Genomic DNA, 26,414 nt, shown 5'->3' on the forward strand with positions numbered 1-26,414 from the left:
CTATATCCTCTGATGCTTGGTCAGACAGGAGCTGTCCCTGAAAGCTTTGCCACACTGATTACACTCATAGGGTTTCTCACCAGTATGAATCCTCTGGTGACGGACGAGGCCAAGGATGTTCCTGAAAAGTTTCTGACACTGGTCACGGCCATAGGGCTTCTCTGGGGTCTGATGAGGTAAGCCCTCTCAATGAAAGTTTTCCCACATTCTTTACACTCACAGGGTTTCTCCCCAGAATGGATTTTGTGATGCACAATGGGGTGACCATTGCAGGTGAAGGATTTTCCACAATCCGTACACTTAACAGGGTTTCTCTCCAGTATGAATTCTCCCATATTCATAGGTTGAATCTAAAATATGACACAAAAAACTTATCTACGAAACAGACTCAGATATAGAGAACAGACTTGGGGGTACCAAGGAGGAGAGGGGGTGAGGGAGGGATGCACTGGGAGTTCGGGGTTAGTAGATGCAAACCATTACATATAGAATGGATAAACAGCAAGGTCCTGCTATATAGCACAGTGAACTATATTCAATATCCTGGGATAAACTGTAATGGAAAAGAATATAAAAAAGAATGTATATATGTGTATAACTCAGTCACTTTGCTGTAGAGCAGAAATTAACATAACATTGTAAATCAACTATAGTTCAAAAAAATAAATTTAAGAAAAAGGCATTAGGGACAATTGGGAAAATTTGAACACGGATGGATTATCAGATGATACAGAGAATTATTGCTAGTTTTCTTAGCAATAACAGTATTATGGTTGTGCAGAAGAATGCCCTTATTCTTGGAATTTATGTCCTGACATATTTAAGGGTAAAGTGTCATATCTGCACTTATATTCAAATGGTTATACATACACAAATATAGAAATACACATATTATACACACAGTAAATATACATGCACACATAAATATACATAGACACACATACACTCATAAACACACATACATACACATATACCAATATACACATATAAACACGTGTACATACATATATACACACATACACGCAAATACAGATTAAAATACACATACACAAATATGCAAAAATATGCATATACACATACATATTACAAATACATACTATATAACTTTTATATACTGCATACATATAAATCTAGATGATGGGTGATGGGTGTTCATTATACTCTTTTTCAACTTTTCTGTTAATATTTTAGAAACTTGTTAAAATAGAAAATACGGGAAACATTAATGCTCCTAAGGGAGAGGTACTATCTCAGGGATCAGCATTCATTAACACCCAGGTGAGAATAAATTTATAACAGTTTTCTCAAAAGGTGTTCAAGAGATGGTTACAGGCATTCTAACGGGGAAAATATGATACTAGCTGGGACCTGTATGAAAACCATGCAGTTACCACCCCAGCAAAATGCTGACTTGTAAAATCCTTTCTACACAGTAGATTTTGATGCAGGAGAAAACAGGAAGGCTGCGGTGGTCTGGACATCTCTACTCTGCCTCGAAGAACTGGGGTCGAGGCAGGGTAGAGCTGTGCAAAACCACTCAGTTCCCTCCAGCCAGCTCCAGAATCGCCTGGCCCTCCAGCTGCTTGCAATAGCTGGCAGCTGATCCAGATTGAAAACTATTTTATCTCTTTGTTCTATGAGTTAAATATGTTTCTGAAAAGTTGTAAGTAAATGAAGTAGGGCAAACAATTCTATTTTAGATTCAACAGGGGAGCATCCTATTTAAACAAAACCTGTAGCAAATTCCATTTAAATATTTTCCTGTTAAGAATGTCACTCTAAAATTAATATAATGAATTAATATAATACACACTCAATATGGAAAACTTGGAAAACATAAAATACAAAGAAAATTGTCTTGGGTGCATTTACTTCCTATTTTCTTCCTGCAGAATCTTTTTCACATACTTAAAGTCAAACTGTACAGACAATTTTGGGCCTTCTTTTTGTTTTTCCCTGTTAACATTATATTATTGGTAGTGTCCATATCATTAATGTGTCTTTATTAGCATAAAAAAATGACACAGCCTCTTTGGATGATAATTTTGAGTTTAAATCAAAATTTAAACCACACAGCAGGGAATTCCCTGGCTGTCCAGTGGTTAGGACTCAGTGCTTTCACTGCTGTGGCTCAGGTTCAAAAAGTAAACCACACAGCAATGTAGTGAATCAACACCGGCATTCTTTTTAAAATGATGTAAATTAAAATTCAAAACTAACATAAGAGGACCTCACACATAGTGTTGTTTCATCAAACTTTTCCTCCAGTTACGTATGTATGGGGGTCGTGATGTAAATGTGTTTCTTACAATGCCTGGGTTAAAAAACCTTGAGAACCACCATGCTGAAGAAATCCTTACTCATTTCACAAGGACACATGTTCAAGATGCCCCCTAGGGCACTCTTGGGAATGTTGAAAAACCATAAATTTACAAGATATCCATCAACAGGTGGTAGGAAGGAACAAATAAATTGTGGCAGCCTCACAAGGCGGAATACTGTACAGTAGTGAAAACAGTATGTGCAGAAAGCTCCACTTAGTACACAGTAGGTTGGTAAGAGAAGCAGGTAGCAGAGTTTCACACATTGAACATATCAATTTCAAACACACACACCATATTGTTCGAAGCTACGGATATTATAAAGGGAAAAGCTGTAACGACAGCCTGGAGACAACAGATGAGTGTTTGCTAGATGTATACCGCACCCCCTCTATGATCTCAAGTCTCTTGGACAAGGACTAGCTCCTTCCCACGGTCGCACAGGAATGGCCCTTTCCACACACTCAGCAAGTGTTTACGGAACACCTACTGTGTGCCAGGCCCTGTTTAGGCAGGGATGATTCATCAATGGATGAGAGAGATGAAGACCGCCATCTGGGACATATCCCTGGTGGCACGGTGGTTAAGAATCCACCTGCCAATGCAGGGGACAGGGGTTCGAGCCCTGCTCAGGGAAAATCCCACATGCCACGGAGCAACTAAGCCGGTGCGCCACAAATACTGAGCCTGTGCTCTAGAGCCCGTGAGCCACAACTACTGAGCCCGCGTGCCACAACTACTGTCGTGCTTAGATTCTATGCTCTGCAACAAGAGAAGCCACTGCAGTGAGAAGCCCGCACACCCCAACGAAGAGCAGCCTCTGCTCACCGCAACTAGAGAAAGCCCGCGGGCAGCAACAAAGACCCAACACAGCCATAAATTAATTAATTAAAATAAATAAATAATAAATAACAATAAATAAATGACAAAAAGAGAGAGACCTCCACCTGGTGAAGCTAGCATTCTGGTGGGGAAGATGCAGACAAAGGACAAAATACAAAATCTGTTGCTATCAAACACTCACTGCAAACTCAGAGAGCGCACAAACCTGGGTCAGTTTTTGGAGTTACGGCTGGTGGCCCTGACTGCTCCAACCTCCAGCACTATCCACAACTCAGAAACCAACCAGATTCAGGGAACACGCTGTCCAAGGAAGCAGGCAGGGCTCTGATTTTCACTGTTATGCAAGCTCCTTACTACCCGGAGTCCAGGAGCAAAGAGCTCCTGGCCAGCAGCCCCAGCCCCTGAAGGATTCCGGCTGTTACAGAGCAAGGGGAGCCATAGGGGACTTGGAGCACAGATGGGACATGATGTGACACATAAGCTGATGGGCTCCTGCTGGGGAACTGACGGTGGGGAGGGCAGAGGCAGGGGAGCAGGGAGCAGTTCCGTTACAGGGAGAAGGGGTGGTGCAGTGGCTGAACTCTGGAACTATATTGGAGGTACAGGCATGGGACTTTCAGGCAGAGATGATGTGGGGGTTGGTGAAAGGGAAACATCAAGGCGGACGGTGGGGAACGTGGGCAGAAGGCGGAGACTCTATTTACAGAGAGTGGAAGGACTGGCTTCGGGGCCCAGAGGTTCTGCTGAGGACCCCACACTCTGAGGTGTCTGTCCCGGGGGACCGGGGGGACGGTGAGGGTGGATGACAGCTTCAGGGGATTAGGGGCCTGTGGATAAGGGCACCTCAGTCCACGACCGAGGTTTGGGGGTGAGGGAGAGTTCGTAGAGGGCAGGGGGAATCGGTCTTTGGAAGAGCAGAGGGGGGCGGGCAGGAACAAGGCTGTTGGGTGAGGAAGACGAAAAGAGGGGAAAGCATCCTTGGGAGTGCGACACAGGAAACTGAACAGGTTGTGCAAGCCCAAACCTTGTGAGACGGGGGTGGAGGGCTGCGCACCTGAGAGAGTGACGACAGGCAAGGACCGGGAGGAGGTTAGGGAGTCGTGCCCAGGGGGAGAGAGAAAGAAGGGGAATCCGCCCACGCGGGAGGAGAAAGGACGAAGGGAGAGGAGCGGGATATAGGGGCCCGCGCCCCATGGGAAGAGGCGAATGGGGGTCTGCACATCACGGGGAGGAGCGAATGGGGGTCCGTACCTCACTGGTATGGGGGAAGACTAGGGGGTCTGCGCGCCATAGGAGTAGGGAATAAGGGGTCCGCCCCCCATGGGGAGAACGGGAGATAAGGGGGTCCGTGCCATTCAGGCAAAGGTGTCCCCCCCAACTCCCGGGCACCCGCGCCCACCCCGCTCCTGCCCCGCCCGGAGGTGGCCGCCGCGCAGCTCCCAGTCACCTTGGACGCCCTGAAGCTCCCCACAGCCAGGCCTAGGGCTCTCTCCCCGCCCGGGGGTTGAAAACCGAGGCCCAAGAACCACCTGAAGGAAACTCATAGTGCCGGACACCGGACCGTCGACTTCCTCTTCCCTGTCAGCGCGCCGCCTGGCTGTGCGCATGCGCAGGTTCCGAACTGCGGCTTCGCCGGGCCCCGGGGGCGGGGGCGGGGGGCGTGGTTCTTTCCCAACTCTGTAGGGGGTCGTGGTGACTCACTGCTCACATTGTCTGTGCTTACCTGGACTATGTGTCTTTGACGAACTTTATGTACGATATCAGTGTATCATTTTGATGTACGTTCCTTTGTCCCGAAAATGTGTATGAATGTATCTTTGACTTCTAGCAGGTGGTACAGTTCTCAGAGCTTTTTGAGAGTCTCCTGGGTTATAATCCTCAGTTTGGCTCAAATAAAATCCTCCTCTTTCTCTTCTTAGTTTGATTGTTCATTGAATTTTCATCGACAGGTTAAACAGAGTTGCCATGTAACCCAGCAATTCCACTCCAAGGCTTCTACTCAAGAGTACTGAAAGCATATATTCACAAAAAAAACTTGTACATGAACAATTATAGTAGCCTTATGCATAAGATCCCCAAAGCGGAAACAACCCAAAGGTCCATCAACTGATAAACAAAATGTAATATAGCCATATGATTAAATATTATTCAGCCATAAAAAGGAATGAAATACTGACACTTGCTACAACACGGATGAACCCTGACAACATTATGCTGAGTGAAGTCACAGCACCTGTCGTATGATACCATTTATATGAAATGTCCAGCGTAGTGAAATCTGTAGAGACAGGAAGTATATTAGTGGTTGCCAGGGGCTGGAGGAAGGAGGGAATAGGAAGTGGCTGCTAATTGGAGGGGGAGGGGGTAATGAAATGTACTGGAATTAAAGAATGGTGATCACTGCATGACCTCATGAAAATACTAAAATCCATTGATTTGTACACCTACAATTTTTTTCTACTTAAAAATTGTTTAATCTATTTTACCAGAAAGGATTCAGTTGAATTCCTTTGGTCACTCTAAGCCTAGACATCCTAGACTTATGTATTTGTTATTTTCTTCTGGGTTAAACACACTTTCAACCTATTCATCTCTTAGGGTCTTAAGTGCTGTCCTTGTAAATGTGGGTTTTTTTAATTTGGCAAAGGCAGCCTTGAACCCTATACCCGCCTCATCTCCAGTGAAGCCATTTCCCCAACTGCTGTCCACGAAGGGATTTCACCTATGGCCTTTTGCCCCTCCCACGGTGGAGGGGGTCTCTCCTTCCTAAATCCCATTCTCTCTTGGTCCATAACATCACCCACCCTTAGCTTCCCTCCTCCCTTCTTGGCCATTTCATCTTCATCTGGCTGCCTCCTTTCCCTGTTTTTCCCATGGTTGCTTGCTTCCTGGGTCTCCGCCCTGAGTGTTCCCCTAACATAGTCTGAGGTCTACAAGGCTCTACCTACCTCATCCTGCCCACTCCCCTCACCCCTTTCTCCCTGATGCCCCTACTTCCCCTCCCACATCAACACATACCACTCCCTGCAGGGGCAGTCTTCCTTCTCTACTCCTTGGTTAATCACTCCTCACAGCTCTCTGCTGTTATTTTGTTTCTTTTTCCTATTCAAGTTCACATCGATGCTTTTGTGATAGTTTGATAAATGCCCATCTTGCTTTCTAACTAGCCAGTTCCACAAGGCTGGACACACTGTCTGTCGTGCTCCTAGTTAGACTCTACAGGGACCAACGTGCTGGCATACATTAGAGATGCTCATCAAGTGTTTGTGGATTGAATGAACTGGAAGATGTTTTCCAAAACATGAATCATGATGGCTGGTGACAGCTGAGACTCTGGATGTGATTTCTTATTTTCATATTTTTCTGGACATTCCAAGTCTTGGCTTTCAGTGAGCAAGGATTACATTAGAATCAGAAAGCAACAAAGACATGCACCCAAGGTGTGGCTGCCCACTGTTCACTTGTGCTGGTGTACCTCCATCTAGCTCTTTTAGTTCAACAAACATTTATTGAGTACTTGTTGCAGTATTCCAGCAGCCAGGGATAAAGCAGAAAACAGAACAATGTGTTTACAGTCCAGCAGGGAAAGTAAATAAGCACAATGCATCATGTATCAGTCAGATGGGTTGAAGCCTTGGAGAGACATAAAGCAGGGAGAGGACAGAGTGTGACTATTGGGCAGAGGCAGTTGCAGTTTTAAATAGAGAATTCGGGGAAGGCCTCGCTGAGTAGGTGCTGTGTGACTGATGAATTGCAGGAGGTGAGGACCTGAGCCAGAACGTGTTGGGGGAAGAGGATCCCCATGGAGAGAACAAGGATTGCAGAGGCCCTGACATGAGAACATGCCTGGCGTGTATGAGAAAGAGCAGGGAGGCCACTGAAACTTGAACAGAGTGACCAAGGGGGAGATGGGAGAAGAGGGAACAGGGAGGTGACAGGGCTATCAATTAAAACATTATGGGGCTTCCCTGGTGGTGCATTGGTTAAGAATCCGCCTGCCAATGCAGGGTACACGGGTTCCAGCCCTGGTCCGGGAAGATCCCACATGCCAAGGAGCAACTAAGCCCGTGCACCACAACTACTGAGCCTGCACTCTAGAGCCCACGAGCCACAACTACTGAAGCCCACAAGCCACAACTATTGAAGCCTGCGTGCCTAGAGCCTGTGCTCTGCAACAAGAGAAGCCACTGCAGTGAGAAGCCCGCGCATCGCAACGAAGAGTAGCCCCTGCTCGCCACAACTAGAGAAAGCCCGCGCACAGCAATGAAGACCCAATGCAGCCAAAAATAAAATATAAATTAATTTATAAAAAATTAATTAATTAAAAAATTGAAATTTCAAAGGCTGGCCAGGATGCAAAGCATCACAAAGTCTCATTTGTTGCTGGTGGGAAAGCAATATGGTACAACTGCTTTGGACAGCTTTGCAGTTTCTTACAAAGCTCAACATAGACTTACTGTAATGACCCACAATCGCACTCCTAGGTATTTAACCAAGAGGAATGAAAACCTACGTACTAATATTTGTGGTCCCCCACCCCATCCCATTCATTTTGAGCTCCTAATCTCGAATATGCTGGTATGTGAAGCCGGGGTCTTTGGGAGGTGATTAGGTCTGAGGATGCAGTCCTCATGAATGGAATCAGTGCCCTCATGAACAAGACCCCAGAGAACTCTCCTGCCCCTTCCACCATGTGAGGACACTGCGAGAAGATGGCCATCCATGAACCAAGAGCACATCTGGAACTTCTACACATTCTTAGGAGATGGACTTCTATCAGGATGCTGAAAGGTTCCTTCCCCTCAGCCAGCGAAGTGGGCGGGAGCTGGGAGTACAGGTACGAGGCATCTCTTCCTTAACTTTTCTGAGATCTCTTTTCACTAATGGCTGTTTATTAATAGGACTTAATTTTCAAGACTAGTTCTGGAATTCCCCAAAGGGCACTTGGTTGAGCAGGCCATGCCTTCTCTCAAAGCAGCAAACAGACACCACCAGAGGGTTTTTTTGGTTTGTTTCTTGGCCTCGGGGTAAGGCCTGTGAGATCTTAGTTCCCCAACCAGGGATTGAACCCGGGCCCCCAGCAGTGGAAGCACAGAGTCCTAACCACTGGACTGCCAGGGAATTCCTTTTTTTTTTTCAAGCTGAGTTTTTAAACTTGCTGGGCAAGGGAATGCACACCGAATACTTCTCCAGGTAGGAGCAGGGAAGGTTAAAGTTCTAAAAGAACTAGAAAGGGCAATGTATTCATTTCCTATGGCTGCTGTAACAAACTGCCACAAACTTTTTGGCTTAAAACTACACAAATGGACTTCCCTGGTGGCGCAGTGGCTAAGAATCTGCCTGCCAATGCAGGGGACACAGGTTCGAGCCCTGCTCTGGGAAGATCCCACATGCTGTGGAACAACTAAGCCCAGGCACCACAACTACTGAGCCTGTGCTCTAGAGCCCGTGAGCTGCAACTACTGAGCCCACGTGCCACAACTACTGAAGCCTGCGTGCCTAGAGCCTGTGCTCCACAACAGAGGCCACTGCAATGAGAAGCCCGCACACCGCAACAAAGAGTAGCCCCCACTCACCGCAACTAGAGAAAGCCTGCGTGCAGCAAGGAAGACACAATGTAGCTAAAAATAAATAAATTTATATATATTTTAAAAAAAAAAACTACACAAATGTATTCCAGAGCCATAAACCTGAAATGAGTCATATGAAGCTAAAATCAAGGTGTCAGCAGGGCTGGTTCCTTCTGGAGACTTCAGGGGGGATACCAGTGTCCCTGCCTTTTCCAGCTTCTAGCAGCTGCTTCCATCATCATATCCCATTCTGACTCTGATCCTCCTGCTTCCCTCTTGTAAGAACCCCTGTGATGACACTGGGCCCACCCAGATAACCCAGGATAATCTCCCCGTCTCAGATCTTTGACTTAATTACTCCTTCCAAGTCCCTTGGCCATATAAACCATCAGAGGTTCCAGTGATTAGGATGTAGACCTATGTGGGAGGCCATTATTCAGCCTACCAATGAGGATTCCTGACTGCTGTGTTTTATTTTTATTTTTTTGTCTGCGTCACGCAGCATGTGGGATCTTAGTTCCCCAACCAGGGATCAAACCCTCCTGACTGCTATGTTAATCAAGTATTGCAACCCAGCCTGTGGGAGAACAGAAGAGGGCCTGGGTCTGGACAGGAATGGTTAAAACCAGCCATACTGGCCACCAATCAGTCAAGGCTTGTAAGAGGCTATGCCCTGGGGCTTCCCTGGTGGTGTAGTGGTTAAGAATCCACTTGCCAATGCAGGGAACACGGGTTTGAGCCCAGGTCTGGGAAGATCCCACATGCTGCGGAGCAACCAAGCCCATGTGCCACAACTACTGAAGCCCACATGCTCTACAGCCCGTGCTCTGCAACAAGTCACCGCAATGAGAAGCCTGAGCACCACAACGAAGAGTAGCCCCTGCTCGCCGCAACTAGAGAAAGCCCGCGCACAGCAACGAAGACCCAACGCAGCCAAAAATAAATAAATTAAAAAAAAAAAAAAAAGAGGCTATGCCCGGGGTCTCTCTCAGATTCAGCTATTAGCCCTGGTGTAGAGAAGCCCAATATCCAATTGCAGCATCTCCAAAGCAAGAGCTGCTCCAAGGAGTTTTCCTCTTGCATTGCCCTGCAGGGGCTGGGGGTGGGGTTGGTGTTCCTAATTTGTATGAAGGTGAGGTGTAGACTATCAGCGGCCCTGCTGCAGTCTTAGCCAGGAGCAGGCTGAAAGAGTGCAAGGAGGACCAGAAGAAACAGGGAAAGGGCAGGAAAGAGTTTCCTTTAATGCTTGTGCTAGTTTTCTATTGTTGCCATAACAAAGCACCACAAACATAGCTTAAAACAACGCAGATTACCTCATAGCCTTAATTAGCTCAGTGACCTTCCCTCTGACTCTGCCTCCATAGGAACAAGTCAAACTTCCAAGGGGAGCCACCCCAGGGCTCCGAGGCTATGCCAACCAGTGTGAGCAGCTCTCAGCCAGCCAGCACTGCAGGGCCTCAGGAGGGATGCTCCCAGGTCCTCCCAGACCTCTCTGTAGCCTCCTACTCCCCATTCCCGGAGACCCACCCTCTTCTTCACAATAACACCCTCTCATTATCCAAGTCCCAAAGAAAGAAGTTATTCTTAGGCCCTGAGCTGTGGGATGCTGATTCAGAGAAGTTTCTGCCGAGATGTCCCCATCCATGCTTACAACCAACTGCCCTGCAACACTGACTTAGCCACTTCTGGTTTTAAAAAGGTCCAAAGAAAACCCAAACTCACCTCTTTTTTTCTCCACCTTTTTATTCCTCATCAAATGATTATAACAATGTATGATTTGTGATAGAGGAAAAATCATACGCAAGTAACAGTCACTTAGGAGACCCCATGTTTATTTCTCTATGATCGACTCCCAACCTACATCCGTATGTGTGCACACTTTACATGGCAAATTTTCTATTTTATGCTTTTGGTTGCCGGCCATATTATAAGCGTTTTCAATATGGCAACAAAACCTTTATCATCATGGTTTGGCATGGTTGCATGGAACAAATCACAAGTGTCCCAAATGAACAATGAGGGGTGACAACGTAAACATAACAACTCAGTGTTTCTCTGTTTGTTTGTCTCAACAACTAAAGCAACACATCATATTTCTCAGCAGCTGCCCTTTCCTTCTTAGGAGAACCTGCTTTGGTCTCCATATTAAGAGGAATAACATCACTGTTCATTCACAAGCGACTTCCTCACCCAGGTGCCCCTGCTGAAACGAGTCCTCAGCACCTGGCAGGAATGTAACGCGGAAATACATTCAAATGCCAATCCGCTGTAATTCTGTGGTTGCTGTGAGCTGGAGCACTGTGTGGGGTTTCTCACCAGCATGCCTTTGCTGACACAGCTAAGACAGCAAGGGCTCCTGCCGACAGCTTCCCTTGCTGGATTCCAGTAAGAGTTTGCTTACGTACAGTAAGGCAGACACTCCCTCCTAAAGGATTCCTCTTCCCGATTACACAGGCTCTTTCCAGTTTAAGGACTCGGATGTACGGGTAGGTGAGTTCTCCAGGGAAGTATCTACCTGATTTTCTCAGGTTTTATTCCAGTGTATGCACTATCATGTTTGGTACAGGCTGAATCATCCCTGAAGCCTTTGCCACATTTACTACCATCCTGTATACTCTGCAAGAGTTCCCTAATATATAGACTTAACAGGATGGCTGAGGAATGTCTCACATCCACCAGTTCACTGGACAGCTCAAAGCAATCTTTTCCACTGACAGGGAGGAGCCACCCCTGAAGACACTTCTCCCTCACATAGGTTTCTGAGAGCCAGTCAGAAGATGAGTGTGGCCCACGTTCATTAAATATCCAAGGGTTGTTCTCCAGGGTGTGATCTTTGGTGTCGGATGAGGGAAGAGCTCCTTATGAATGTTTTCCCACACTGAGGACAATGACTGGGACCCTCCCTGCTGTGGAGTCTCTGATGTACTGCCAGGTGAGAGTTCTGCTTGAAGGACTTTCCACAATCTGGACACTGGTACGGGGTCTCCTTAGTGTGAATTCTCTGGTGTTTGGTCAGACAGGAGCTGTCCCTGAAAGCTTTACCACACTGATTACACTCATAGGGCTTCTCGCCAGTATGAGTCCTCTGGTGACGTATGAGGCCAGCGATGTTCCTGAAAAGTTTCTGACACTGATCACAGCCATAGGGCTTCTCACCAGTATGAATCCTCTGGTGCCTGATGAGGTAAGCACTCTCAATGAAAGTTTTCCCACATTCTTTACACTCATAGGGTTTCTCCCCAGAATGAATTTTCTGATGCACAATGAGGTGAGAGTTACGGTTGAAGGATTTCCCGCATTCCACACATTCAAAGGGCTTCTCTCCAGTGTGAGTCCTCTCGTGCTGGGTGAGGTATGAGCCATCTCGGAAGGCCTTTCCACATTTGCTACATTCATAAGGCTTCTCCCCAGTGTGGATTCTGAGATGCACAGTGAGGTGGGAGATGTCAGTGAAAGGTTTCCCACACTCATTACATCTATATGGCTTTTCCCCTGTATGAGTTCTTTGATGCAGAATGAGGGACGAATTTCGGTTGAAGGTTTTCCCACATTCTAAACATTCGTAAGGTTTCTCCCCAGTGTGAATTCTCTGGTGTTGTGTCAGAGCTGACCCATCACTGAAGGCTTTCCCACATTTACTGCATTTATAGGGCTTCTCTCCTGTATGGATTCTTTGATGCACAATTAGGTTATAGTTCTTGGAGAAGGATTTTCCACACTCATTACAGGTATAAGGTTTCTCTCCAGTGTGAGTTCGGTGATGCAAAACAAGAGAAGAGTTCCGTTTGAAGCACTTGCCACATTCAGTACATGTGTACAGTTTTTCTCCAGGGTTGTTCCTCCTGTTTTCATTAAGAGATGAACTCAGGGTAAAGATGTCCCCAAAGTCCTTACCTTCATACAGTTTCTTCCCTCTTTTCATTATTTTTTGTTCACCAAGAGGGGTAAAATGGTTGAAAGACTTAACACTTTCAGGGTATTTATAGGGTTTCTCTCTAGTTTGAGTTCTTCCAAATTGAATAACTTCCATGGAATGGTTGCAGGCTTTCCCACAGGTGTCACTGTCACCCGTTCTCTTCACTACATAACTTTTCTGACAATTGTGTAAAGCTGGGTCACAATCCAGGCTTTTAACACCTGAGCCACGTACATGGAAACCATTTCTTGTGGAAACTCTCTGACGTCGTGGAAGGTCTGGGCTCATGCTCAAATGCTCCCCAAATCCGGGATATTCATGAATTGCTTCCTGAGCTCCTGGTTCCTCCTGAGTTAAGGCTGATTGCCTCAAATGTCCCTCCTGGTTCTCACAGTCCCAACTGTTACCTAGAATGGAGAAATGAGGACCCTCTCGTGTAAATCCTTCCACCTCCATGTCACAGGACAGTTCTTCCTCATGAATTTTCTCAGCTGTCATTTTCAATCTTCTGTCTCAGGCTGGAAAGCAAAGAATGAAAAAGACAGACTTAAGTATATGAAGCCGTGCGTGGAAGAGGAATGAAAGATGGTGACAGGCCAAGTGTGTGAGTGTGTCTTTTTACTTCTTTTCTTTTTGAAATTCAGATCTATATGAGGGGGAGATACTGTGAGAGTCAAGGGATGGAGCCAAGAACAGGTTCAAGAAGAGCCACATGGCATTTCCACCCTCCTAGAGAACAGGCAGGGGGAATGGTGTTGGGGGTAAATATCACCAAAAGCATTAGCCTGAGACGTGGGAGATCAAAGGCCAGGTGTCACTCTGATCACACAGGAACACATCTCAGCCACTGTGTGCTTGTCCCCATCACCCACTTCCCCTACCAATAATCAGTACACACTCCAGATCCTCCACTTCACAATGGGCTTACAATAGCATTGAACGAGCAGTTTTCACCCCACCTTTGTGGTCAGAGTTCTGCCTTCGTGGATGGGACACAACACAGGCCTGGTAACCTGAAACTTCTGAAATTCCTAGATCTGTCAACGACCTTCCTGCAGGGTTATTATGAGAATTACATCATGTGTGCTGGCTCTGAGCTGGGAAACAGTACTGTAAGTGGCTGCCAGTGTCTTCACTGTTATGAATCTTTCTCTAAACATGCTCCCACCCCTTTGACTTGAAGATATCAAGAAAACTGGCTCTCAGGTTTCCCTGGTGGCACAGTAGTTAAGAATTTGCCTGCCAATGAAGGGGACACAGGTTTGAGCCCTGGTCCGGGAATATCCCACATGCCACAGAGCAACTAAGCCCGTGTGCCACAACTACTGAGCCTGCGTGCCACAACTACTGAAGCCCGTGCACCTGTAGCCTGTGCTCTGCAACAAGAGAAGCCACCGCAGTGAGAAGTCCATGCACCACAATGAAGAGTAGCCCCTGCTCGCCGCAACTAGAGAAAGCCCACGCACAGCAACAAAGACCCAGCACAGCCAAAAATAAAATTAATTAATTAATTTTAAAAATTTTCCAAACAAAAAAAAAAACAGAGTAAGAGTCAAAATACAAGTGGCAGGTGGAGAGACGATACTATAAAGTATAAAAGAGACAAAGGAACAGTGACAGAGATCTATAAAAAAATTCTTCCAGAATAGCACATAAAAGGGAAAAAACTGTGTAAAGGATACAAGGAGGAACTTGACGGAGAGAAAATAGAAATGTCCTGAATACATGAATTCTTGCTCATTCGCACCTAAAGGCATTTACAAACTGTAACTTTAAGAATACAAAATATGCACATTTCAGACAAGTAAAAGTAAAACAAGGCATGATAATATAATGCTTGAGCAGGTCATGCAAGAAGAGAGTTGGTGGGCACGTAAAGAGGTCAGTCCACTTGGCGGTGTAACTTGGTAGTGGCCATCGAAACATAAAACAGGCACATTCCGCCACCTTGCAATTCCACTTGGTGGTGTCTTAGATTCAGAAAGCCTGAGTCCCAAGCATAACTGGACATCAAGCTATACCTAAGGAGATGGTCTTAAAGGCCACCAGGAGAAAGACCACCAGTGAAGCAATGAACAGTACTGTGATTAACTTGGTAACGAAAATAGAAACCTGATAGTAATGGAAGATTACCATCAAAGTGCCGAGGGAAAAAACTGTCAGAGTGAAAGTAAGGGACTTCCCTGGTGGCACAGTGGTTGGGAATCCGCCTGCCAATGCAGGGGACATGGGTTTGAGCCCTGGTCTGGGAAGATCCCACATGCCGCAGAGCAACTAAGCCTGTGTGCCATCACTACTAAGCCTGCACTCTAGAGCCCACAAGCCACAATTACTGAGCCCTCATGCCACAACTACTGAAGCCTGTTCCCCTAGAGCCCGTGATCCGCAACAAGAGAAGCCACCGCTTCTCACTGCCCGTGCACCACAACAAAGAGTAGCCCCCACTCACCACAACTAGAGAAAACCCACATGCAGCAACGAAGACCCAACGCAGCCAAAATTAAATAAATAAATAAAATTTTTTTTAAAAAGAGTGAAAGATAAAGGCAGCTTCAGAAAAGCAAAAGCAGGGTTTATCTCCAAGGACACTTGCTAAAAGAATTAGAAAAAAACTGTTCTTCAGGGAAAAAAAAAAAAAAAAAACCCATAAGGAAGGAATGGAGAGAACATGTATTTAAATAAAATCCAGCACTGAACACATAAAATGAAGCAGTAACAATGACTCAGGGGTTAACAATGGGATGGACTAAAATACTGAATGGCAGTGGCCTGTGAGATGAGAATGGAGTAGCAAAATTAAGTGTCCTGACATTCTTATATTGTTCATGATTCATGTTAGACCTGGTCAAGTCAGGAATAAAAGAATAAATGTCATGTAAAACTTCCAAGCCCACAGAGCAGTGGTTCTCAACCAGAGACGGTTTTACCCTCAAAAGACACTTGGCAACATCTGGGAACATTTTTGGCTGTCATGACTTGGGGTCAGATGCTACTGGAATCTAGGGATGCTGTGAAATACCTTTAACACACGAGACAGCCTCTCACACATAGAATGACCAGCCTCAAAACTCAAATGTAAATAGTGCTGAAGTGGAAAAACCCTGTTACAGAAGAAAAGAATAATAAAGAAAAGGAAAAAAAAAACACATCAATCCAGAAGAAGGTGCTAAGGGGGAAAGCTCAAAAAGGACAGGTTAAGATAGAAAGTATAAAATAGGACACCACAATAACAATAAATGTAGGTGGCTTTGATAGGCAAGATAAACACTGCGTCAGACTGCATTAAAAAATGTGTTTGTAACAGACACCAAAAGCAAAAGGACACAGAAGACAAAAGCAAAAGTTCGGAACAGACAAATGCTAACCAAACAAAGATTGAATGGTGCTTTGCTAACCAACAATAAACTTCAAGGATGATAACAGGGCAATATAACAATGGCAAAGATGTCTACATTAACAGCATGCCTCCAAACACAGAGCAAAGTCAGCAAATCCAACCATACTGGGAGGGTTTATGAACCTCTTTCAGAAATGGAAATGCAGAAAGACTGAACAGAGACAAGCATAAGAGAATGTAATTAGCCAGCCTGGTCACACAGCTGAATGAAGACCCACTACCAACAATTAGAGCCAAAGGCTTTCCAAGCACAAGTGGAACATTTGCTAACATTGTTCATAAATGAGGCCAAAGAATAAGTTCAACAAAGACCAGACCACAGTGTCTTGACTACAAACGTGGTCAAGTTAAAAACCAGTAACAGAAAGAATGCCAAATACAAAAAATAATAGTATTTTTTTTAAAAAAAACCTATTTATTTGGAAAAATGAAAACCTGTTTCTCAGTAATTCACAGAGAAATCCTGATGCATATTAGAAAGCATCTACTTAGAAAACATGGAGAACTGAACAATTGATGATGATGGCACATCTCAAAACATGTAGCAAAGGAGGATGCAGCTAAAGAAGTTCCTAGGTGAAAAATGTTGGTCTTTAATGCATGGGGCTTTTTTTTTGTTTGTTTGTTTTTGTTTGTTTTTTGTTTTTGTTTTGTTTTGTTTTTGTTTTTGTTTTTTCTGGCCATGCCATGCGGCTTGCGGGACCTTAGTTCCCCAACCAGGGATTGAACCTGCGCCCTCAGCAGTGAAAGCGCAGAGTCCTAACCACTGGACTACCAGGGAAGTCCCTAATGCTTGTATTTTAAAGAGAAGACTGAAAGTTAGTGAGATCACTGTTCAACTTAAGAAGTAAGGGACAGAGCCACAGAGAAAACCAAAAGGAGGTAAAAGGAAGGTGATAATAAAGGTAAGATCAAAAATTACAGAAACCAAAAACAAGGAAACAGCCAAGAACATGAAGAAAACCAAAAGTCTGTTATTTGAAAAGACTAATGAAATTACTTTTGGCAAGAGTAATCATAAAGTAAAGAACAAGAAGGCATACATAGGTGATATTCATCATAAAAAGGGGATTTAATTAAGAAACAGAAGAAAGTTATCAAAATGCTAACATTAGATTTATCCTACAACAGAAGGCCTATGAAACATTAGAACATCTACTGATACGGTTCCCGACATTTTCAGATTAAAGTAGAAGACAGCCCCCTACATCCTATCTCAATAAATTCAGAAAGTAATTTGAACAAATTTCACCCAGACTCTTGATCAAAGTGCTCTCAGATTAAAGTAGTAGACCCCTTTACCCTATGTAAATAAATTGATAAGGTATTTTAAGGAAAGCTCCAACTCATGATGAAAATTCTTATCAACTATGAACACAGGGAATTAAGGTAAACATCACATGTGAGGAAACATGAGAACTGTTCAGTCTGATGCCAAGGCCAAGACCCCAGAGGCCTGCTAGGTCCACAGCATTCAACAGTGATGCGGAGGGGCCAGCTGGCCAGGAGGACCATATCCCCAGCTGTCACTCCTGGCTGCTCCTACTTTTCAGACCTCCTGAGGCTGCCTTATTACTATGTTGCATGTTTCCTCTACTGAGTCTTCTGAGTAGACTGGGGCCTGGGTGGCCTACAGTTGTCCTGTGGAAACAAGAGATGGAGAGCACCTCCCTACAAGTCTGTAAGGGGAGGATGTATGTGTGCACTTAAAAGAAATGAGGTAAGTCAGACATATATAGGATGATACCACTTAGTTCAAATTTTTAGACACACAAAGTATTCTCGAAGTAAAAATATTAAAATGCCCTGGCAACACATCTACCAAAGCTGTGATCATGACTGCCTTGGGAGTGTGGAAGGGAACAGCCCTAGAGGAGCAAAGGGAATGTCCATTTTATCTATAATAGATACTTCCTTTATTGAAATAAGACTTACATACCATTAAGAAAGTGAAAAGACAACCTACCAAACAGGAGAAAATATTTACAAAGCACGTACCTGATAAAGGACTTGCAGAAGATATAAAAAACTCTTATAGCCCAATAATTACAGGACAACCCAAATTTTAAAAATAGGCAAAGGATCTGAATAAACATTTCTCCAAAGAAGACATACAGATGGCCAATAAGCACATGAAAAGATGATCAACATCATTAGTTACTAGGGAAATGCTAATCAAAACCCAGGCTTAGGGGCTTCCCTGGTGGTGCAGTGGTTGAGAGCCAGCCTGCCGATGCAGGGGACACGGGTTTGTGCCCCGGTCCGGGAAGATCCCACATGCCGCGGAGCGGCTAGGCCCGTGAGCCATGGCCGCTGAGCCTGAGCGTCCGGAGCCTGTGCTCCGCAACGGGAGAGGCCACAACAGTGAGAGGCCCGCGTACTGCAAAAAAAAAGACAAAAAAACCCCCAGGCTTTCACTGCCATGGGCCTGGGTTCAATCCGTGGTCGGGGTCAAGCCGCAAAGCACGGCAAAAAAAAAAAAAAAAAAAAAAAGACAATAACAAGTGTTGTGAGCATGTGGAGAAACTGAAACCCTCACACACTGTTGGGGGAAATGTAAAATGGTACAGCTGGGACCTCCCTGGTGGCGCAGTGGTTAAGAATTCACCTGCCAATACAGGGGACACAGGTTTGATCCCTGGTCCGGGAAGATCCCACATGCCATGGAGCAACGTGCCACAACTACTGAAGTCCACGCACCTAGAGCCCATGCTCTAGCCCCTGCTCACCACAACTAGAGAAAGCCCGCGAGCAGCAACGAAGACCCAAAGCAGCCCAAAAATAAATAAATAAATAAAATGGTGCAGCTGCTTTGGAAAACAGTCTGACAGTTTCTCAAAAAGTTAAACAGAGTTATCATATGACCCTGCAATTCCACTCCCAGGTATCTACTCAAGAAAAATGTAAACATATGTCTACACATAAACTTCTCCATGAATTATGAGTACATAACAGCACTATTCATGATAAACAAAAGCGGAAACAACCCAAATAAATGTCTACCAACCGATGAATGGATAAACAAAATGTCGAAATACACACAATGGAATATTCTTCAGGCTTAAGAAGGAGTGAAATACTGATAAATACTTCAATAACACAGATGAATCCTAAAAACATTATATGCAGTAAAAGAACTCAGACACAAAAGACTCCAAAGTGTATGATCACATTTAAGTGAAACATCTGGAAGAGGCAATTCCATACACACTGAAAGTCAATTAGTGGCTGCCAGGAGCTGGGAGAAGGCAGTATGGGGAGTGACTCCTAATTAGTATGGGGTTTCCTCTTGGATTGATGAAAACGTTTTGGAAATATATAGTGGTGATGGCTGCACAACTTCATGCATATACTAAAAACCACCGAGTTGTGCACTTTGAATGAATGAATCATATGATATATGAATTATATCTCAATAAAGCTGTGTAAGTAAATTTGCACCTATAAGGGGACAAGTTTCACCTAGCCTGACCTGCAGCGCTTGACCTTGGCAGTATCTCCCCTGGGGGCATCCAGAAATCTGTGGAGGTGTCAGGTTGTCACAAAGATGGAAGCAGGGGGAACTACTAGCATCTGATGGGCCTGGGCCAGGGATGCATATTTGCTAAGACACTTGGGACTGCTCCACGTGATGTTTGACCAATCTGTGAAACAAAGTCCCTGAAGGTATTAACCTGGGGTACTGAACTATGGAACAATACTACATGTGTTACAAGACATCAGGGAAAAAAGGTGCCTTCATTTAGGGGAAGGAAGTTGAATAGAAGTCCAGATACAGCCCTGAATTTATGAACTCATTCCCTATTTTGCATCTCTCTCCTTGACCAAAACTGGCCATTCCAACTCTACACTCAATCAATGAGGGCCTGAGTGCCATAGCAGTTACTGCAAAAAGAACAAACAATCACAAGCATACAGGAGGACATTAGGACAGATTTCAGGGAAATAGTATTAAATTAGGGTATTTAATGCAGGAACTACAATGAATTTAATTAATTAAGGTTGTTTTAAAAATCTCGTATTATTGCCCTCATACATATCTGCATAGCTATTTTTGGCAGTACAATGATACCAAAACTATGTTGTAAAAAATCCACCTTGATGCTGTTCACAAATTTGGAGGGGGGGGGCGTCTCTATTCCCCCCACCCCACCCCACTCGTCCTCTGACCTCAGATATTCACAATACCACTTCTCTGGAGCCCCCGTATGACTCATTTTCCCCAGCCTGTCCTTCTCTTCCCCATGGCCACCAAAGAAGGTGGTCTCTAAGTCTTTCTATACACTGAATGTTGCCCCAGCACATGCTGAGACTTCAGGTCTGTTTGGAGAACTGTTTTCTCTGATAAACTGTCCTGATGTTGTTCCCGGTCATAGCAGAGGGGGTGACTGACCCTTCACCTGTCACCCCAGATCATCCAGACAGCCTGGGTTGCCTTAACTGCATAAGTGCTTAGAACCTGCTTCCACCAAGGTACTTTTTTCCATTCCTATTTAATACACCTGGTCTGGATCCACCCACAACACTCACTGTTCCAGCAGCATCCAGCCATACCTCACCTCATTCAACTGTGCTGAAGACAATGAATTCTGACTGTCCTATTTCTCTTAATCCAAACCTACAATCTCCAGCAGCAGACTGTTTCTTATGTTTTCAAGGTAGCTGTGCCAAACATTTAAATATAGAAATAATTTTTTTTAATACAAATGCCTTTCCTTTTATTGATTCTTTACATTTAATTTATAAGGTTATATGGATATTTAATATTATCTATAAAATTCTTTTCAGGACAGTAAAAGGCATATTGCTACTATTGATCATAAAGACTGAGCATTGGGCTTCCCTGTTGGCACAGTGGTTAAGAATCTGCCTGCCAATGCAGGGGACAGAGGTTCCAACCCTGGTCCAGGAAGATCCTACATGCCACGGAGAAAGTAAGCTCGCGAGCCACAACTACTGAGCCTGCGCTCTAGAGCCCGCGAGCCACAACTACTGAAACCCGCGCGCCTAGAGCCTGTGCTCCGTAACAAGAGAAGCCACCGCAGTGAGAAGCCCATGCACCGCAACGAAGAGTAGCCCCTGCTCGCCACAACTAGAGAAGGCCCATGCACAGCAACAAAGACCCAACACAGACAAAAATAAATAAAATAAAATAAATAATTTTTTTTTAAAAAGTAGAACTCCTCCTGTGGAAAGAGCAGAGACAGAATGGCTTCAGATAATCTACCTTAAAAAAAAAAAGAAAAGACTGAGCATTACACAAAAAATAACTCAAAATGCATCACAAGCTTAAATATAGAAGCTAAAGCTATAAAACTCTTAAATTAAAAACATAGGCATGGGCTTCCCTGGTGGCGCAGTGGTTGAGAGTCCGCCTGCAAATGCAGGGGACACGGGTTTGTGCCCCGGTCCGGGAAGATCCCACATGCCGCAGAGCGGCTGGGCCCGTGAGCCATGGCCACTGAGCCTGCGCGTCCGGAGCCTGTGCTCTGCAACGGGAGAGGCCACAACAGTGAGAGGCCCACTTACCGCAAAAAAAAAAAACCAAAAAAACATAGGCATAATTCTTCAGAAACCTGAATACAACACCAAAAGCACAAGTGACACAGTAGATAAACTGGACTAATCAAAATTAAAACATTTTGTGCTTCAAAGAATGTTACTAAGAAAGTAAAATGAAAATCCACAGGATGGGATAAAATATTTGCAAATCATATATCTCATAAGGCACTGGTATCCAGAATAAATAAACAACTCTTACAGTTCAATAATTAAAGTTCAATAATTAAAAGACCAATAACCCATTTCATAAATGGGCAAAGGATCTGAATAGACAATTCTCCAAAGAAGATATACAAAAGGCCAATAAGCACAATGAAAAGAAGCTCAATATCATTAACCACCAGGGAACTGCAAACCAAAAATACATCGAGATACCATTTCACACCCCCTAGGGTGGCTATAATCAGTTCCAATCCTAGGTCATCCAAGAGAAACGAAGACATATTTCCACAAAAAAAAAACCCCACAAAACTTGTATGTGAATGTTCACGGAAGCATTATACGTAATACTCCCAAAATGGAAGCAACTCAAATGGCTATCAACTGATGAATGGATAAACAAATTAATATATTCATACAAGGGAATATTATTCATCCATAAAAATGAACCAAGTACTGATACACTGTAACATGGGATGAACCTTGAAAACATTTTTAAGTGAAAGAAACCAAAACAAAGGACTACATACTGTATGGTCATTTATATGAAACGCCTACAATAGGCAAATGCAGAGACAGAAAGTAGATTAGTAATTGCCTGGGGCTAAGAAGGATCGAGGAAATGGGAAGTGACTGCTAATGGGCAGGGGTTTTCTTTTGGGGCATGATGAAAATATTCTAAAACTGATCTGGCTGATGGCTGCACCACCTGGTGAATATACTAAGAAGCACTGAATGGTATACCTTAGAGGGTGAATTATATGGTATATGAATTATACCTCGATACAGCTATTTAAACAATTAAGCAGGTGTTGAATCTGTTGGAGTCAAAACTACTGGTCTAGACTCCACTCGTCATGTTTCTGGTATCTTGGGATTAAAGCTTGCGGAGAGGGCTTCCCTGGTGGCGCAGTGGTTAGGAACATGCCTGCTGACACAGGGGACACGGGTTCCAGCCCTGGCCCAGGAAGATCCCACATACTGCGGAGCAACTAAGCCCGTGCGCCACAACTACTGAGCCTGCGCTCTACAGCCCACGGGCCACAACTACTGAAGCCCGTTTGCCACAACTACTGAGCCCGTGGGCCACAACTACTGAGCCTGCACTCTAGAGCCCGCGAGCCACAACTACTGAGCGCACGTGCCACAACTACTGAAACCCACGTGCCTAGAGCACGTGCTCCGCAACAAGAGAAGCCACCGAAGTTAAGCATTACCTCACACGGGTAAAACAGAAGGGAGCCACAACTACTGAGCCTGCATGCCACAACTACTGAGCCTGTGCTCTAGAGCCCACAGTTCACAACTACTGAGCCTGCACTCTAAAGCCCACGAGCCACAACTACTGAGCCCACAAGCCATGACTACTGAGCCCGTGAGCCATAACTACTGAGCCTGCAAGCCACAGCTACTGAGCCTGTGGGCCACAACTACTGAGACTGCTCTCTAAAGCCTGCAAGCCACAACTACTGAGCCCGTGGGCCACAACTACTGAGCCCATGCTCTAGAGTCCACGAGCCACAACTACTGAGCCCACGAGCCACAGCTACTGAGCCCACGAGCCAACTACTGAGACTGCTCTCTAAAGCCTGCAAGCCACAACTCAGCCTGTGCACCACAACTACTGAGCCTGCACTCTAGAGCCCACAAGCCACAACTACTGAGCCCGTGTGCCACAACCACTGAGCCCGCGAGCCACAACTACTGAGCCCGCGCACCTAGAGCCCATACTCCACAACAAGAGAAGCCACCACAATGAGAAGCCCGTGCACCAAAATGAAGAGCAGCCCCCGCTCGCCACAACTAGAGAAAGCCTACGTGCAGCAACGAAGACCCAATGCAGCCAAAAATAAAAATAAATAAATAGATAGATAAATAAAATAAACCTTATGAAGAATTCCATTCCCAGGCACTCACCTCTGAAGGGCTTTATACCCAGTCTCTATGACCCTGCAGAGGGATCCACTTAAGCCCAATGACTGGATGTTTGACATCAATGGTTGCCAGACCTCAGATGCCTGAGCCCATCTGCATGGTTCTTGCCATCTCTGTGGACCACACATGATAATGTTTACTTCTTCAAATGATACATTCTTTAACAAAAATAAATTGTTTGCCACTAACTTTAGCCCTGTCCAAATAAAGTTACCCACCTCATTACCAATCGTGATTAACACCCTGACTTTTTTTTTTTTTTTTTTGCGATACGCGGGCCTCTCACTGTTGTGGCCTCTCCCGTTGCGGAGCACAGGCTCCAGACGCGCAGGCTCAGCGGCCATGGCTTACGGGCCTAGCCGCTCCGCAGCATGTGGGATCTTCCCGGACCGGGGCACGAACCCGTGTCCCCTGCATCGGCAGGCGGACTCTCAACCACTGCGCCACCAGGGAAGCCCCTGACTTCATTTTTGATGACTGACTGCTGACAGCTTTCAACCCCCCATCCTCACCACCACCTACTGCCCCTTCTCCTTCTGCAAACGAGGCAAACTAACAAGAAAGCCTGAGTGTTTTCTCCTTGGTGTTGGCAGGAAGTTCAAACCATGCAAGCCCCAACCAATGCAAGGCCACCCTCATCTCAACTCCATTAATCACTATAGAAGCCCAGCGAGCCTCCTTTTCCTGCTGTCTCATGATTTTTGTTTGTTTATTTGGTTTTTGGTCATGCCACGTGGCATTCCGAATCTTAGTTCCCCGACCAGGGATTGAACCCACGCCCCCCTGCAGTGGAAGGGAGAAGACTTAACCATTGGACCACCAGGGAAGTCCCACTCACACTTTTTTGGATCATCATGGGAAATCTGCCCTGCTCTCCAAGACAGTCTCATTACGTGAGTAATAAACCTTTTGTCTTGTGGGAGAGTGTGTAAGATATAAAAAGATGTGTGTTTGAGGCAGGGAGAAAAGAAGGGTAAAGCTAATGAGGCAAAGTATTAATAACTTGATAATCTGGATGGTTTTACAAGTGTTTATTGAACTATTCCTGCAACATTTCTGTAGGTGTAAAACTTCAAAATAAAAAGTCGGGTGCTAAGGGAGAGAAGCCATCAATAGAAGGGAGAAACGTTGCTTGCTGTGGGGGGAAAAAATAACAAAGTCTTAGTGTTCAAAACATATTTTTACAAGCCCAAGTCGCTAATAAGCAATTTTTTTTTAATTGGCAAAGGATAAGGGATCTTTCTGGGCTGATGGTAATTTTGATAAAGGTTTGGACTGCATTTGTCAAAACTCATCCAGTGATACAATGAATATCTGTGCATTTCAATGTAGGTCAGTTTTCCCTCAAAAATTTAAAAAGCAATATTGAACTCTAATTGATGTTAAGCGTAGTAAGGTGTTTGAGGGGGGAGTGGAGTGATATCTGCCATTTACTTTGACTGTATCCCAAAAATATTAGTGGGTGGCTAAAAGGGTGGACAAAGGGAACAAATATAGGGCATACAGCAAGTACAGCAGAGAGTCAATGAGTTGGTATAAGGACGCACAAGTGTCTCAACTTTTCTATATGTAGAAAAACTTTTATCATGAACTACTGCGGGAAGAGGAGCTAAGGAAACGAACTCACTAAATCAAGGAAGAGGAAAGCGAAGTGGCCACTAACAATTGGAAAAACGCAGCCCTCATTGAGAAGCGTAGCAAGATCTGATTTTGCAGCTATTAGGTGGGGAAAAAACAGGTGATTTGACACCTCCCGGTCTGCCGAGTGGTGGGAAACGGCACAGTCGGCGGGCGCAACGCGGCCACCTCGGCCTGAGACCCACCGACGCCCACACGGGCCCTCCCACCACCCGGCAGCAGAAGGTGGGCAGACCCGGGGCTCGCCCCAGCGGCCGGACCAGGACATCCGGCAGGCAGGGGCAAAAAGGCCCCTATGGAAGGACGAGCTCAATACGAGCGCGGAACCGCCGGGAAACGCGGAGGAAATCGCTAGGGCGTCCTCACCTAAGAGGGAGCTTCCACACCCGCCGAGGTACGCCCACACCCGCAGCGGGGCGTCCACATTCGCCGGGGGGCGTCCTCAACTGCAGGGGACGTCCACACCGCAGAAGGGGGGCGTCCACACCTGCCGGAGGGGGCGTCCTCAACTGCATGGGACGTCCACACTGCAAAAGGGGCGCGTCCACACCCGCCGGGGGACATCCACACCGCCAAAGAGGGGCGTCTACATTGGCCGGGGGCGTCCTCACTCGCTAGGGCCGCCGCGCCTCGGGCGGACCCCCGGCCTTGCGAGTCGGACGCGCCCACTGACCCCGGGAAACCCGCCGTCAGACGCTTCGCTCCTGCGTCACCAAGGCCCAGCGGACACCGCCCCCCGCGACACACACACACCGTCCTCAGGGGGAAATCGGGGCACCGAAAGGACGAGGGGCGCAGCGGACTCACCGGAGGCTGGCCGGCGGCACCTGCGGCAGCGGCGGGAGCTGCCGCGGCCATGTTCGGTACAAATGCGCGTGCGCGCGCCGGGACCCGGATGTGCGCGTCTCAGGAGACTCCGCGGCCACCGCTGGACCCGTGCGGTGTAGAGACCTGAGTGCCTGCCTTTCGCTTCTGCTCGGCACCGCGCCGGATCCAGTCCCCTCGCCGTGGGCGGGGGTCGGCCGCAAGGTTCCGGGCTGTCACCGCCCGCCCTGCGCCCAGTCTTCGCCTCC

The 26,414-nt window shown here is 45.9% G+C and overlaps 1 protein-coding gene and 1 non-coding gene across 2 annotated transcripts; both read right to left on the minus strand.

Annotated features, from left to right (window-relative positions):
- ZNF329 (zinc finger protein 329) lies at window positions 1-26,199 on the minus strand. Its single transcript, XM_007457520.1, has 6 exons — window positions 25,953-26,199; window positions 25,708-25,828; window positions 12,165-12,576; window positions 11,642-12,107; window positions 2,661-2,666; window positions 1-161 (listed from the first exon to the last, which is right to left on the minus strand). Exons 1-6 carry the CDS (start codon window positions 26,197-26,199, stop codon window positions 1-3), a joined length of 1,413 nt encoding a protein of 470 aa, XP_007457582.1.
- On the minus strand, window positions 16,756-16,828 carry TRNAE-UUC (transfer RNA glutamic acid (anticodon UUC)). Its single transcript has one exon. It is a non-coding gene; the product is annotated as a tRNA-Glu (tRNA).
- Window positions 26,200-26,414: the final 215 nt, after the last annotated feature.

Source organism: Lipotes vexillifer, unplaced genomic scaffold (genome assembly GCF_000442215.2).
Source record: "Lipotes vexillifer unplaced genomic scaffold, Lipotes_vexillifer_v1.1 scaffold995, whole genome shotgun sequence".
NCBI classification, from domain to species: Eukaryota; Metazoa; Chordata; class Mammalia; order Artiodactyla; family Lipotidae; genus Lipotes; species Lipotes vexillifer.